A 16,985-nucleotide genomic window follows, 5' to 3' on the forward strand; every position below is an offset into this window, starting at 1 on the left:
CGCCTGCAGTTATGGGGAGCTTAATACCTGCGCTATCCCAGTACTTTACCGTTGCAGGCAGCTCTAATTAAAAAGTCCCTGTAAGCAGTGAAGCAGAATTGTTCCTGCTTGGCGTTTCTACCTGTTAGTTCTCACTTTGTTTCTGAACTTTAAGATAATTCAAAGTAATAAACTAAAAATAAAATAGTTTGATGTGATGGATAGCAGTAGCCACCTTTTAAAGAATTTGAGTTTGAAAACATGTAAACCTTTAATTTTTGACATAATATATACAAAAACACTTGCATGGAGGATCAAAACGTTCAATTTAGTCACTGCATACTATGTTTCTACAGGTCATTGAAATAACAGGGAAGTTATTATTAAGTCATTTCTCTTTCAGGATGTTAAAGTGGATCACCAGATTTCCTGAAACAACAGAATTTCTTCCAAGCCAGGGGGTGATTGAAACAGACACAAAGTTGAGAGACACTGACTGAAAGACAAAGACACAGAATTTTAATAAATAATAAATAATTATAACAGAAAACAGTGATGCCAGAAAAAGTCTCCAACTTGTTAATAGATTTTAATTCCAGAAGTCTATTAATAAGTCAATTCTTTAAAATTTTAAATATGTTCTATAGCAACAATAATATAAATGGAGGGTAAGTTCTTGGTTATAGTCCTCATCATTACAGATTAATCTTTGCTCCTGCTAATGATGGCATTTGTTTTGTCCTTAATGTCTTGGCACTTTGGATTCCTTTGAGCCTTCATTTATTTTTATTTATTTATTTTTAAGATTTTTATTGATTTTAGAGAGAGGAGAGAGAGAGATAGAAAGGCAAGGGTAGGGGTGGGAAGGATCAACTCATAGTTGCTTCTCGTGTGTGCCCTGACTGGGCAAGCTCAGGGTTTCAAACCGGTTACCCCAGCATTTCAGGTTGACACTCTATCTACTCTGCCAGGACAGGTCAGGCTGAACTTTCACTTATCCACTAAGGAAGCTGAGAGTGAGAGTGTGAAGTAGGGAGAAAGATTCTATTCAGAATGGTGGAGAAGTGGATGTTACGGGATGTGTATTACTTGATTATGTTTAATAGGTTCCCGTACTCCTCTTTTATCCTTGATTATTAATGAAATACATGTGAATATTGAAAATATGAAAATACAGAAAAGAATATAGAAGTAAAAAATCAATCACCCTTAATCTTATCAGCCAGATGAAACATATTTATTGAAATCATTCTGTTTATTGAAATTGTATAGTTCTTGAGTTACTAAATATTTCTTTTTTTTCTTTTAATAGTTGAGATAATAGGGTAGATTTAATATTGTGTCATTTTTTGAATTATGACCCATAAGCACTTACCATTTATAAATAATCATAAATTTCATTTAAAACATTGATTATGAGAAAATTCACACATACATAAAGGTGGAGAGATAGTGCAGTGAATCACCCTATATCCATCACTCTGCTATAATCATTAGTTGTAGCTAATCTTGTTTTCTTTTTACCCGTACCTACTTCTCATAAATCTATGGTCCTATATATAATACATTTTTATTTTTTAAAAATCATATTTTTAAAAAATTATAAAATGGTACTTCTATTGGCGTTAAATTTGTGAGAAAATATTTGTATATTTTCTTGGGGATGGAATAAATGGAAAAAAGTTTCATGAGGATTTTGTAAAGTATTTTCACCCAACAGCAATTTTTTTTTTCAATTTTTTTAAAATTTATTTATTTATTCTTTTTTTTTAGAGAGGAGAGAGGGGAGAGAGAGAGAGAGAGAGAGAGAGAGAGAAGGGGGAGGAGCAGGAAGCATCAACTCCCATATGTCCAACAGCAATTATTGAATAAATTTCAAGACTGTTTTACTTTGTATATTTACTTTCCCATTTTCAATTTTTTAAAATCAATTTTATTTTATTTTTAAAATTGATTTTAGACAGAGTGGAAGGGAGAGAAGCATTGATTTGTTGTTCCACTTATTTATGAATGCATTGGTTGATTCTCATATATGCCCTGAGCAGGTATCGAACCCACAACCTTGGCTTATTGGGACGGTCTGCTAACCAACTGAACTACATGCCCAGGGCCTACCTCTTTACTTTTTTAATTAATTAATTAATTAATTTATTTATTTATTTATTTATTCATTTTAGAGAGGAGAGAGAGACAGGGGGGAGGAGCTAGAAGCATCAACTCCCATATGTGCCTTGACCAGGTAAGCCCAGGGTTTTGAACTGGTGACCTCAGCATTTCCAGGTCGACGCTTTATCCACTGCGCTACCACAGGTCAGGCTTTTTTTTTTCTTTTTGAGAGAGGGAGAGAGATGAGTATCGTCAACTTGTAGTTGTGTCACTGTAGTTGTCCATTGATTCCTTCTCATATGTGCCTTGACCGGAGGGCTCCAGTGCAGCCAGTGACCCCTTGCTCAAGCCAGCAACCTTAGGGTTTTGAACCTGAGACCTCAGCATCCCAGGTCGACAGTCTATGCACTGTGCACCACCAGTCAGGCTACTTTTCAAATTGTTGGTGTTTGGTGACATATTTTTAGGAAATTCACAATCTAATTATTTTTATAGGATATTGAATAATATAATACATTTAAGGAAAAAAATGGATGAAGAACCTGAAAGAACTAAGCGATGGGAAGGAGGCTATGAAAGAACATGGTGAGTAGGGCATTATTATACTCTCTCTTCTCTTTTAGACATTTTTTTTTGCCTCATGTTAAAATTCACCTGTTTCTATTATATAATTCAGTGATTTTTTTTTTTAATTAATTTTAATGGGGTGACATTGGTAAATCAGGGTACATATGTTCAGAGAAAACATCTCTAGGTTATTTTGACATTTGATTATGCTGCATTCCCATGACCCAAAGTCCGGTTGTCTTCCGTCACCTTCTAACTGATTTTCTTTGTGCCCCTCCCCTCCCCCAACCCCCTCCCTCTCCTCCCCCCCACCCCGTAACCCCCGTACTCTTGTTCATGTCTCTGAGTCTCATTTTTATGTCCCACCTATGTATGGAATCATATAGTTCTTAGTTTTTTCTGATTTACTTATTTCGCTCAGTATAATGTTATCAAGGTCCATCCATGTTGTTGTAAATGATCCGATGTCATCATTTCTTATGGCTGAGTAGTATTCCATAGTATATATGTACCAAAGCTTCTTAATCCACTCGTCCTCTGACGGACACTTGGGCTGTTTCCAGATCTTCGCTATTGTGGACAATGCTGCCATAAACACGAGGGTGCATTTCCTCTTTTCAAACAGTGCTATGGTGTTCTTGGGGTATATTCCTAACAGTGGTATAGCTGGGTCAAAAGGCAGTTCGATTTTTAATTTTTTGAGGAATCTCCATACTGTTTTCCACAGTGGCTGCACCAGTCTGCATTCCCACCAGCAGTGCAGGAGGGTTCCCTTTTCTCCATATCCTCACCAGCACTTATATAATTCAGTGATTTTTTTTTTTTGAAAATTTGTTCAGTTGTGCATTCAACACCATAAATTAGTTTTAGAACATTTTTATCACTCCAGTAAGCTCTTATGCCCATTTACAATTAATTCAGTTCATAACTCTAGCCCTAGGCAACCACTAATCCGCTTTCTGTCTCTATAGATTTGTCCTGTCTGCATTTCATATAAATGTATTCATATAATATGTGGTCAGTTGTGTCTGGCTTCTTTCACTTAACATGCTGTTTCAAGTTTTATCCATGTAGCACCTATTGCAATTCATTCTTTTTTGTTGATGAATAGCATTCTATTACATGGTTATATCATGTTTTTATTTATCCATCAGTTGATGAACATTTAGATTGTTTATAATTTTTGGCCGTTACAAATAATGCATCAGTGAACATTACATGCAAGTCTTTATGTGGACATATATTTTCATTTGTCTTGCATTAATAACTTTCTAGCTTGTCTTCTTAAACAAGTAATTACTGCTTATAGGGAGATTCTTAAAGAAGATGAATCAGGCTCACTTAAAGCTACAATAGAAGACATTCTCTTCAAAGCAAAGAGGAAAAGGTATGTAAACTTTTTCTAAGTGTGTTAGAAAAGGTAAAATATATTTCTTTAAGCCATCTGTCCACCTATACCCACAACTCAGTATTTAACATCAGTAGTGTTTCAGGGAAACTGACCTTGATTGTCTGAATAGGGGGAAAAAACTAGCAACTTAGCGTCTCAGTAGGGAAATGGGTCTTTAGGGACTATCCAAAATGCCTATAATTATGTGGATTTTATATAAGTTAATAATTTACTTCATTAAAAATATGCAGGTTAGTTGAAAAGTTGTATTGATTTTTTGGGTAGTATATGGTAGTCCATTAAAATGTTTGCATAATTTTAACAGAGTATTTGAGCACCATGGACAAGTTCGACTTGGAATGGTATGTTACTTTTTCTTCTACTGGTACAAAACTATTCTGGGGTCAAAAAGCATTCTGACTTGATAGAATAAACAATAGTAAAACAAACTTTTTAAAAGGATATATTAAAAATATACATGTAGACTATGTAAATACTAAATGCCATTTTTACTTCTGATTCAAAAATGTATTTGAAACTTATTCTTATTTGTATTTCCTTTGTATAGATGCGTCATCTTTATGTAGTAGTAGATGGATCAAGAACAATGGAAGACCAAGATTTAAAGCCGAACAGACTGACATGTACTTTAAAGGTAAAGAAAATGAGATTCAGTGTTTAGTTTAGTATTTATTGATTTTAGTGATAGAGGAAGGGGGAGAGAGAGACAGGAACATTGATTTGTTACTGTATGTGCCCTCATTGGGGGATTGAACCAGAAACCTCTGCTTCGGGACGATGTTCTAACAGACTGAGCTATTCAGCCAGGGCTAAAAGAAATATTTGTAAAGCAAATAATTTTTTTTTTGAGTTTTAGTTTTAGTTAGTACAAACTATAGCTAAGTAGAATTGCTACCACGTTACTTAGGGAAGTGTTACACCAAGAAAGCTAATTATAGTAGTCTCCCCTTAGCCTCAGTTTCAGTTACCCATGGTCAACCATGGTTTGAAAACATTAAATAGAAAATTCCAGAGATAAATAAATGCATAAATTTTAAGTTACATGCCGTTCTGAATAGTGTGATGAAATGTTGTGCTCCAGCTCTGTCCTGACACGTCCCACACGGACATGAGTCATCACTTGGTGTATCCACTGTGTATGTACCATACAGTCTGATATTTAGAGAGACCACATTCACATAACTTTTACTACAGTATAATTGTTTTATTATTAATTATTTTTATTGTTCTCTTATGTGCCTAATTTATAAATTATACTCTATTATAGGTATGTATGTATGTATAGAAAAAACTATGCAGCTTCGAGCATCCATGGGGTTCTTGGAATGTATAGTATTCCGCAAAGATAAGGGGGGACTACTATAAATATGCCTTTAGTTTCTACTCTCCCACCTCAAGTCAGGATCTTGTTTTGTCAGTTATTCCTTTTCTTTATTGAATCTTCTGTCTCCTTTGAGTTACTTGAATCAATCTCTTCAGTTTATAAATACATTCAGAATATTCCTAATTTATCAGAACCCAGCCCCAATTCTTTTTTTTTTAGAATTGTACACTTGAAACCTATATGATTTTATTAACCAATGTCACCCCAATAAATTCAATTAAAAAAATAATAATTGCTAGCCATTGTTGGCAGGATGGCTATATACTTCTTTGTGTTCACCATATACGTGTTGATTATACAAAAGTCTGTAAGCTCCTTAAATGCTTAAGTAAAATACATAATTTACCCTGACCAGGTGGTAGCACGTTGGATTAGAGCATCAACCTGGAACACTGAGGTCCCAGGTTCGAAATCCCAAGTTCGCCGGCTTGAGCATAGGCTCACCAGCTTGAGCGTGGGATCATAGACATGACCCCATGGTTGCTGACTTGAGCTCAGATGTCGCTGGTTTGAGCAAGGGGTCACTGGCTCAGCTGGAACACCCCAGTCAAGGCACGTATGAGAAAGCAATCAGTGAATAACTACGAGTTGATGCTTCTCATCTTTCTTCCTTCCCATCTGTCTGTCTCTGTCTAAAAAAACAAAACAAGCAAACAAAAACATAATTCAATAACTAGGTCTTCCAAGATTGCAAATAAACATTGCTGGGAGAAAAAAACTCTTCTGGACTCTGAGCCAACAGTGCTTGGGGATGGTGACCTGGCACTGACACTGAGTAGCAGGATAGACATTGGAAAAGTCCCTTCACCTGTCCTATGTCCCGAATGAAGGAGCCAGCAGAGCTAATTTATCACCAGTGCTTCCTCCAGCACTCACACTCAGTGAGTCAGACTCTTGTGATAAGGAGCCACCAGTTCTGGCCTTTCCCAAGCTGAGTCACCTCTGAAGCAAAAGTTATTCTGGGGCTGACCAGGAAATGTAAGTCTAGTTGCTAGTAACATCCCAAGGGCCATTCTCAGGAAGGAACTGTCTGAGGCTGGGGCAGATGTCAGAGGCAGCCCCGTGATTACACAAGCCTCTCTGACCTTCTCCCCTTCAAAGGCACAGCCAGACCCGGCACAGTTCCAAGTGACCTGCTAGAACTTCCACAAAAGAGCAATCCCTCTCTTTCAGATCTCAGGATTTCCCAGAATCTTTTTTTCCTGCTTGTGTAAATTCCCACAGCCAATTATGTTATTTACATTGTTCTAAAGCTGCTCATAGGACTTGCCGAAAGAGTGCAGGGTTCTCAGGTGGCATTCCCTTATTTGCTCATCCCCAGTACAGCTGGGAATCCACTTCCCTCAAACAGCAAGCCTTGCTCCTCAGTGCCCCAACCAGTAGAGGGTGCTGTTACTGCCTAGTTCCAGTTGCCGAACTCTTAGCCCTGACTGTATGCCACAAGCATTCTACAAGTCAAGAATTCTACACAGCAACCCCATGAGGTGGATGACGTTACTTTCCTATTTTACTGTGACTTCCCTCTTTGGTGAAAGAAAGCTGGCTCACTAAACAAAGCCTAAACTTCTAGGGTATGCCAGATCAGGATTCAAACTGAGTTCTGTCTGGTTTCCAGTCTGCTGCATTCTCCATCCTACCACCAGAGCTAAGCTCTAAATAACATTATGCCCAAGTGTGAACTATGTGCAGAGCCTCCAAGCACATCTATACCTGGTGTCTTTGTTACCGAAGGCACAAAGTTACTTCAGGTCAAGATACCAAGAGAGGGAAACAGGTAATAATTCACCTAACCAAGGGCACTAATGAGTTCAGGTTCCTTTCATTTTCACCAAGAAAGTTGTGATTTGCTGCTACTAGTCAGTTTTGCGTAGTCATTGAAGTGGAGAAACCCGGTGAATCCGGCTGCCTGGTTTTGAATCCCCTTGATCATGAAGTAGCCAAGTAACCTTGGCCAAATTACTGAGGCTCTCTAAGCCTTATCTTCCCATATATACATGGCAGTGAGAGTACTACTCCCATCACAGTGTTGTTAGGAGTAAATAAGCTGATGCATGTAAGGCATTTAACACAAATCCTGGCTTATGGCATGAGCTCAGTAAATCCCAGCCATTATTATTATCATAGTATCTTTGTACATAAATCTCTCTACAGTTCTGATTGTTTTCTTAGGACAGATTCCAGTGAGTAAAATCACTGTATCAAAGAGTGGTTCTTCATACATAGTGCTTAATTATCTCCCAGAAATTTTAGAGCGCTTTATACACCCAACAGAAGTGCCTGCAGGAGTAAGGTCAGCATCCTTCATGGCAGTGGACTCAACAAATATATCAAATGCAGATGACTGTAATATAATAATAAGAGGTGTTTGGACATCTTACAGTTCTCAAATAGAAGGACATAAACTTTCTGTTTTTCCATGCCTCTTCAGTCATGGGAATAGCCAGGGCTGGAACTAATCATTCCAAAGGCTTTTGATTTAACAGAGAACATGGGATCAATTCCAGGCTATGCCCTTACTACCTATGAGATTTTGGAGTTAGTTTTTTTTCCTTTCTATACCTTGTTACTTTAACAGATATGAATTATATCTAAGTAGCATCTTCCTCTCGCATATGTTACAGCTATAGATGCAGAATAAATGTGACTATGCCTGGTAATGATAGCTGTCAATATTTTTTGCACATTTTTTTATAAATACAATGCCTTTATAAACAATTTTTCACTTTATTATATATATATATATATATATATATATGCCATGTGTTCAATATCAGGTGGCATCTATAACCAGATCTATCAAAATTTACTGTGCAATCATTGGTAAGTGACTTTACCATTCAGAGCCACATTTTCCTGTCTGTAACAATGAGGGCTGTGTGGTCCAGATTATCTTCAATAGCTAGTTTCTGTCATCTTGCCTTCTTATACATCAGGTTTATTAATTGACACTGCTGACATTTTAAGCCAGATAATTCTTCGTTGTGCTGAGGAGGAGTGGCCATTGTAGGGTGTTTAGCAGCATCCTTGGCCTCTGCTACCCAGTGACACCCCTCACCAAAGTTGTGACAACTAAAAATGTCTCTAGACATTGCCAAATGTCTCCTGAGGATCAAAAATCATCCCCGGTTGAGAACTACTTGGATATACTTAAGAGTTCAGGCACTGGGTATTATTTAAAGAGTGAGTTAGATGGCTTTTAATATCCTTTCCAATCGTAACATCCCAGAGACCAATGATGCTCTAAGTGATCTGAACTCAAATCCATCCACATGACACATATTTGAGAGAGGGCCTTTTCATCTCTAGTGTCTCTTCTATCTGCTGAATTCCATGGAGGTTATTGACTCAGTCATCTACCTGTTGGCTAGAGGTGACAGGTGAAATCTTAACACAAACTTGCAGTCCATCTAACCCAGTCACAAGTCAGGTATCTTTGGGCAAATTCTTTAGTCTTTCTGAGTTTCTTCACATGTGAAATGTGGAGGACACTGCAAAGCAGTTTGGAAAGGACTACATGTGACAAGTGAGGATGTGCCTGGTACCGAGGAGGATAAGGAGGAACGTCAAATGGGAAGCTCCTGCTTTCACGTTTTCCCTGAAGAACATGATGAACACTTAGCTCATTTCCTGGGCCCAGCCTCAGAGTTTGGACCAGATTTTCTTCTGGTTTAGGTGCATCTAGCCAGAACCACAGAGTAGCTCCTGAGGAGTAGGGTGGACAGACGATCCAGTTAGCAGTCAGAGGAATGCCATGGACCAAGAGAGACTCTGGTTCATGCTGAAAACGTCAGCAGAGTGCTGGGAGCAAGGAATCTGTTTTGCAGGTGTGCTTGGAATCTAGCTCAGAGCACTGGGCCAAGGCCAGGGCCGCTGAGCTGGTTGAATGCCTTCTATGTTGACTCCCTGGGACTGAGACCCAGGACTTAAAGGGGAGAATGTCTAGGGTAAACACAACAGCCAGACAGTGGCTAGAATTTTTCCTAAGGCTTCTATATCTTCTGCTGAATACCAACAGGCCAGCATCAGGAATGGCGAGCAGAAATGCCTGAATTATCTTAATTCTAGAATGTAAATTATTCCAAATTTGAGGCCATTATTTTAAGCTGTCAAAATCAGTATTTTTAACAGCCTAGATATAAAAATTAGAATTGGAAATGTCTAAACAAGTTGTGCTTAAGGTCTTGAGACAATTTCTGGCAAAAATTAGTGCTGAGGTGAAGAAACACCCCACACAGACTCCAAAACATCAAGTTGTTCTGTCAGCAATTTGTCCGCAGGAGAGCTAATGAGTCAGTCTTCTTGCATTGATCACTTGCAATCTGTTGCCTTCTTTTTATAGATTCATCATTTGTCTTTTGGTCCTAAAATTCTTTAAAGAAATTAATTCTCAAAAGAATAACATTCAGTACATGGTCATGAAGAGACTGGGCTGGGGTGAGGATGAAGAATTCTTCCCTACTCCCACCCATCCTAAATTTTCATATCATTTATATTTTAATTCATGTAATCCATTAATTTTAGAGCTCCTGTGTGCCGGGCACAGCCCTTGGAATACTGGGGTGGGTGAGGGAAAAGGCTTTCTTTTTTTAAATTTTAATTTAGAAAATTAAGGCCCTGGCCGGTTGGCGCAGTGGTAGAGGATCAGCCTGGAATGTGGATGTCCCAGGTTCAATTCTGGGTCAGGGCACACAGGGGAAGTGACCATCTGCTTCTCCACGCCTCCCCTCACTCCTCTCTCTATCTCTCTCTCTCTCTTGTCCCTTCCTGCAGCCATGGCTCAATTGATTCGAGCACATTGTCCTTGAGTGGTAAGGATGGCTCTGTGGAGCCTCTGCCTCAGGCCAAGTGTGGCCCAGATGGGCAGATCATCAGCCCCAGATCGGGGGTTGCTAGGTGGATCCTGGTCGGGGCACATGTGGGAGTCTATCTTCTCTCCTCTCAACTTGGGAAAGAAAAAAAAAGAAAAAATTAGGTTTAATGGGGTGACATTGATGAATAATAGTACACAGGTTTCAGGTACACATTTCTATAGCATTTGAACTGTTGATTGTGTTGTGTGGCCATCACCCAAAGTCAGATCATTTTCCTTCCTCAGTTTTGCTTGTTCTCCTTTTCTGTCTTCATTAGATCTCTTTCTTAGTTAGATTGTTTCTGTCCTACATGTCCAAATGATTTCATTTTCTAAGGCCTAGCTTAAACCTGTCTTATCACTCACCATTTCAAATTCAGATTTGATATTTTAATTTTTATTTATTTTTTATTTTAAAATTTATCACTTTACTATTTTTGAAAATCTACAAACTTAAAAATCATGCTTGTTAAATAAGTAGCCCATAATATGTTCTCTATGGTTGTTATTTTGCTCTTACTTAATATTTCCTTTTTGTTTTATTTGAACAGTTGTTGGAGTACTTTGTAGAGGAATATTTTGATCAAAATCCTATTAGTCAGGTATGTAAATAAGTCATGGAATTCAGCATTAGCTTCCTGATATTATTGTCAAACATAATTTATTTTTAAAACATAGGCATCTTTTCTATGAATTATTGATTCAGATTGTGAACCAGTTTTGGTACACTTGTTAAAGAAAAGCATGATAGCTCTTGAAAATTAAATTATACACTGTGAACTCACAGCTAAATTTATGTCAAAAGCATCATGAGAATAAGTCTCTCACATGTTCCTTATTACTTTTGTAATTACTAATTTATATTAATTATGTAATTTTTTTTTTCTGAAGTTGGAAACGGGGAGGCAGTCAGACAGACTCCCGCATGCACCTGACCGGGATCCACCCAGCATGCCCACCAGGGGGCAATGCTCTGCCCATCTGGGGTGTTGCTCCATTGCAACTGGAGCCATTCTAGCAACTGAGGCGGAGGCCATGGAGTCATCCTCATTGCCCAGGCCAACTTTGCTCCCATGGAGCCTTGGCTGCAAGAGGGGAAGAGAGAGATAGAGAGAAAGGAGAGAGGGAAGGGTATAGAAGCAGATGGGTGCTTCTCCTGTGTGCCCTGGCCAGGAATCAAACCCGGGACATTCACATGCCAGGTCTCTACTACTGAGCCAGTTGGCCAGGGCCTAGTTATGTATTATACATTCTTATCAAGAAGAAATAATCTGTTAAATTAATAATCATTTTGTTTTTATTTTTAGATTGGAATTATTGTAACAAAGAGCAAAAGAGCTGAAAAACTGACAGAACTCTCAGGTATGCATAAAATTACCTTTACAAGTCTCAGGTACTTGACTTTATTTACTCAACCTTGTAACCCCGTCCATAAGGTTACCTAGTAAGTTAAATTAGGCCTTTCTTTATGTTCTTTATTAAACTTGGTATGTAGGATGAACTGGTTTAAATTGAATTCTACACAGGGGTGACTGTAATTACAATGAAAATAAATGTGGTTATTTAAGATCTATACATTTATCCTTAAATTATTAAGATAAAACTATTATAACCATTCAGAAAATCCACTTAATTTCAATATTAACTTTTTATAAATTAAATCTTTTAATGTAGAGAGCAAAGAATTGGCTCTGGCCAGGTACCTCAGTTGGTTAGAGCATCATCTAGATAGGCCAAGCTTGCAGATTCAATCCCTGGTCAGAGCACATATAGGAATCAACCAATAAATGCATAAGTAGAACAATAAATCAGTGTTTCTCACTCTCTCTCTGTATAAAATCAGTAAGTTAAAAAAAATCTAAAAATATTAATTTAATGATGTTTTGATCATCATTAATTAATATAAAGACAGTATTGAAATAGAATATTTCTAAGAATACCATATTTCATTGAATCTCAGATTCCATCATTTGTGAGATACTTTATGAGTCATCAAGAAGGAAACACTAGCAGTTTCACACAAGGTCAAATGATATGTGTCTTGTTCACACCAGCTTCTTGGTGATGTAATGTATTTTTTAACTTTTCTAAAGAATTTGGCAGTTTCTCCTCTCTTCATTTGTACTGTTTGGCTTGAGATAATCTTTTCAAGCCCTAGCTGGATAGCTCCGTTGGTTAGAGAACCTTCCTGTATGCAAAGGTTGCTGGTTTGATCTCTGGTCAGGGTATATACAGAAACATTGCGCGCTCTCTCTCTCTCTTTCTCTCTCTCTCCCCTTCTCTCTCCCTCTCTGTCCTTCTCTCCCTCTCGCTCACTCTCTACCTCTCTCTCCATCACTCTAAAGTCAATAAATAAATTTTTTAAAAAGGGAAATAATCTTCTTTTTTATTTAAGATTTTATTTATTCATTTTAGAAGAGAGAGAGAAGGTGGGGAGGAGCAGGAAACATCAACTCCCATATGTGCCTTGACCACAAGCCCAGGGTTTTGAACCAGTGACCTCAGCATTCCAGGTTGATGCTTTATCCACTGCACCACCACACATCAGCCAGAACTTAATTCTTATTTATATCAATTACTCTATGGTAAAAATTGGTCTCATTTTACATTGTTTTGCTTAAAGTCACAGAACCTGTTGACAACATTGAGGACTTACTATATGTTTTTTTAGTATGAAGTGAGACATTATATAACAAACATCTAATAAAAGTCTATGTTGCTAAATACAAATTGAAGGAATTCTGTACTTTAACATAAATATGTAAATTTTGGGAGAGACATAAATTTCCATAATGTATATAGAGAGTTTGGGAACAGTTTTTTAAAAAATGTATTGATTGGTTTTAGAGAGCCAGAGACAAAGGGGGAGAGAGAAAGAGAGAGAGGGAAGCATTCATTTGTTGTTTCTCCCAGTTGTGCATTCATTGCCTGATTTCCCATATGTTCCCTAACTAGGGATTGAATCTGCAACCCTGGCATTTTGGGATGACACTCTGAGCTAACTGGCCAGGGCCTAACCGAAGGAATTTTTGTAAAGTATATGATTGTTTAACCTCTAGGCTGTATACTTGAAATTAATATAAAATAATATATATTTTAAAAAAATTTTTATTGATTGATTTTTTAGAGAGGAGAGGTGGGGGAGAGAGCCAGTGAAACCGATTTGTAGTTCTACTTATTTATGAGTAATTGGCTGATTCTTATATGTGCTGTAAGCAAGGATTGAACCCACAACCTTGGCATATCTGGACAGTGCTCTAACCAACTGAGCTACTTGACCAGGACTAAAATAATACTAAATGTAAACTTTAATTTAAAAATAAAATAAATAAAAGTAAATTATTTCATTTCTATTTTAGGAAACCCTAGGAAACACATAACATCTTTGAAGAAAGCTGTAGATATGACCTGCCATGGAGAGCCTTCTCTTTATAACTCCTTAAGCATGGCTATGCAAACTCTAAAGTTAGTGTTTTACATTTATAATTTATTTCAAAACTTAATCGAATGAGTTAAGTCAGGGGTAGTCAACCTTTTTATATCTACTGCCCACTTTTGTATCTCTGTTAGTAGTAAAATTTTCTAACTGCCCACCGGTTCCACAGTAATGGTGATTCATAAAGTAGAGAAGTAACTTTACTTTATAAAATTTATAAAGCAGAGTTACAGCAACTTAAAGCATATAATAATAATTACTTACCAAGTACTTTATGTTGGATTTTCGCTAAGTTTGGCAGAATAAATCTTTATAAAACAACTTACTATACTTAAATCTATCTTTTTATTTATACTTTGGTTGCTCTGCTACCACCCACCATGAAAGCTGGAATGCCCACTAGTAGGTGGTAGAAACCAGGTTGACTACCCCTAAGTTAAGTTGAAATGATAATATGTTAATATGTGTCTCTATAAACCCAGACATAGTGAAATCGTTATTAAAAGAAATATGGGAAGTAATTTATGATGTTTAGTGTGGTTTAGTAATTTTTATTTTACATTTGAATTGATGAGGTATATAGCCTTAAAAGTTTTAGGAAAACATAATTAAAATTGTAACCTATTAGTAGTACAAAAAAATATTTAATTGAAAATTGATTATATATGGAATTTAATGCAGTATAATTTTGAGTTTGTTGTACATTTATTGACTTTTATTAGCTTATTTTATAGTCTGTAAATTATAGTACTCTTTTCCAACAAGATCAGCCATGTGGAATATAACTTAGACCTCAGAAGTATTCAGTATAGCGAAAGCTCATACATTTTGTCCCTGACTAGTCTTTCCTGACTCAAATTTTTATACTTTTATTTATTTAATTAATTTATTGCTTTTTAGAGATAGAGAGACAGAGAAAAACATTGATTTTTTTGTTTGTTTGTTTCCACTTGTTTATTCATTCATTGGTTGATTCATGTATGTGCCCTGTTTGGGATCAAACTAGCAACCAAGACATGTTGAGGTGATGCTCTAACCAACTGAGCTACTTGGCCAGGGCCCTCTACCTTTATTTTTATTTGCTTGTTTTAGAGAGGGGAGGGGGAGAGAGAGAGAGAGAGAGAGAGAAAAAAGGGGGGAGGAACAGGAATTATCAACTCCCATATGTGCCTTGACCAGGCAAGCCCAGGGTTTCAAACTAGTGACCTCAGTGTTCCAGGTCAACACTTTATCCACCGCGCCACCACAGGTCAGGCCCTTATACCTTAATATAATAGATATTTTTCTCGTTTTGAGGTAAATGAGAAAGAGGTAATACATGTAATAAAGGTAGACTCAGTAGCAGCACTGTGAAAGCTAAGAACCTAACAATGAATATACAAGCAGGAAAGCTATAAATAACTGATGAAATTGCTCCTAAAAGCATAGAAATCTCTAGTTGGTATAGGGAATAACTGCTTATGACATCTTAAAATCCCATAAGCCATCATTTAATTAAATGGTACACAAAAATGATTATTATGACTGAATCACCATGTGGTTAAATTATGAGCTTATAAAAAGAAATATATTACCGTTGTCAAGCCACATGTACACACCTTAAAGTTGATCCATATGGTGTTGTCATACTTACCAATGCACCCTTTAGACTTTGTATGAAAAAAATCTAGAATATAAGCTTCATGATGTTAGGAACCTTTGTCAGGCATGTTTGTCAGTCTATCCCCAGAACTTAAAATTGAGTTTTCAATTCATTCCCTTGCAATGTTGAAACAAATGAGATATTCCACAGTCTAAATGATAAACCATGTATACTGTTTTTTTTGGGTAAATTTTTTGTTAGTGTAATTTGTCATACCTAATTGGAGTGTATTTTATCTTTATTTAGACACATGCCTGGACATACAAGTAGAGAAGTCTTGATCATCTTTAGCAGCCTCACCACTTGCGATCCATCTAACATCTACGACCTAATCAAGGTAGATCCAAGAATTTTATAATCAAAACCAAAGTTACAACTCTAAAGAAAATTCTGTAGTAAATTTATTACTAGTTTTCAAAGCATTCTACTTATTTCTTTTTTTTAAAACACATTAATTGTTTGATGTTTTTCTTTCTTCCCCCCCAAACCCTCCATTTACTTGGACTTTATGAAGACTCTAAAGGCAGCTAAAATCAGAGTGTCCGTTATTGGATTGTCTGCAGAGGTTCGGGTTTGCACCGTACTTGCTCGTGAAACTGGTGGTATATATCTAGAATCTTCAGTATTTACTCATAGTTACTATGTAACAAGTAACAATGTATTAATTAAATTAGGATGTTTTAGCCTGATCGATGGTGGCATAGTCGATAGATGCTGAGGTCCCAGGTTCAAAACCCCGAGGTAACCAGCTTGAGGCTTATCTGGCTTGAGTGTAGAGTCAACAGCTTGAGCATGGGGTTGCAGGCTTGAGCGTGGGATCATAAACATGATCCCATGGTCACTGGCTTGAAGCCCAAGGTCGCTGGCTTGAGCAAGGGGTCACTGTCTCTGTTGGAGCCCCCGAGTCCAGGCATGTATGAAAAGCAATCAGTGGACAACTAAAGTGGCAACTACGAGCTGATGCTTCTCATCTTTCTCTCTTCCTCTTTCTCTCTCTCTCTAAAAAAGTAAAATTAGGATATTTTAATCTGCTTCTAAGCTATTAAATTTAAGTCAGTTCTTTTCCTGAAGTCTAAAATATAGGCAGTCATCTTAAATATATCATTGATTCTGTTGATAACATTTCCAAATGCAAGGAATTTTCAGAAGTTATGTCAGCATTCACAGGGAGGAAGTGTAATTCTTGAAAAGCTAGAAGTTTTGCTAAGTGTAATACTTTGTAAAGATCTTATAAACTTGGCTTTAATTAAATTATAATTATAGTTATTCCTAGAGAAGTCAGTTTAAAGATATTATTTAAATAAGGTTTTTGAAAAATTATTATTTAACTTAATATTTATATTGAAAATGTATGTTTTCAGATAGCAAAACTTTTACATAGAAATTATAATTCATTCTCATTTCTGGAAAGCTGATTTTATTTTCTTTTGCTTTTCATTTTGTTAGGCACATACCATGTTATTTTAGATGAAAGCCATTACAAAGAATTACTAACACATCATGTTAGTCCTCCGCCTGCTAGCTCAAGTTCTGAATGCTCACTTATTCGTATGGGTAAGTGTTTATTTTTTTTATTTTAAAATAGACATTTAAAAAATATATTTTGACTCA

General features: G+C 36.8%; 1 protein-coding gene across 7 annotated transcripts in view; it reads left to right on the forward strand.

The window, feature by feature from the left end:
• GTF2H2 (general transcription factor IIH subunit 2) overlaps positions 1 to 16,985 on the forward strand; it is a 42,280-nt gene that overhangs the window by 1,344 nt on the left and 23,951 nt on the right. For all 7 annotated transcript variants that reach the window (XM_066376832.1, XM_066376843.1, XM_066376822.1 and 4 more), the window contains exons 2-11: positions 2,581 to 2,670; positions 3,962 to 4,039; positions 4,368 to 4,404; positions 4,611 to 4,697; positions 10,848 to 10,898; positions 11,604 to 11,658; positions 13,656 to 13,761; positions 15,621 to 15,711; positions 15,889 to 15,976; positions 16,821 to 16,928. In XM_066376832.1, the coding sequence (XP_066232929.1) occupies positions 2,615 to 2,670; positions 3,962 to 4,039; positions 4,368 to 4,404; positions 4,611 to 4,697; positions 10,848 to 10,898; positions 11,604 to 11,658; positions 13,656 to 13,761; positions 15,621 to 15,711; positions 15,889 to 15,976; positions 16,821 to 16,928 (757 nt within the window). In that variant the 5' untranslated portion in view covers positions 2,581 to 2,614. The remainder of the gene's footprint in view (positions 1 to 2,580; positions 2,671 to 3,961; positions 4,040 to 4,367; positions 4,405 to 4,610; positions 4,698 to 10,847; positions 10,899 to 11,603; positions 11,659 to 13,655; positions 13,762 to 15,620; positions 15,712 to 15,888; positions 15,977 to 16,820; positions 16,929 to 16,985) is intronic.

This window comes from Saccopteryx leptura, chromosome 1 (genome assembly GCF_036850995.1).
Source record: "Saccopteryx leptura isolate mSacLep1 chromosome 1, mSacLep1_pri_phased_curated, whole genome shotgun sequence".
Classification (NCBI taxonomy): domain Eukaryota; kingdom Metazoa; phylum Chordata; class Mammalia; order Chiroptera; family Emballonuridae; genus Saccopteryx; species Saccopteryx leptura.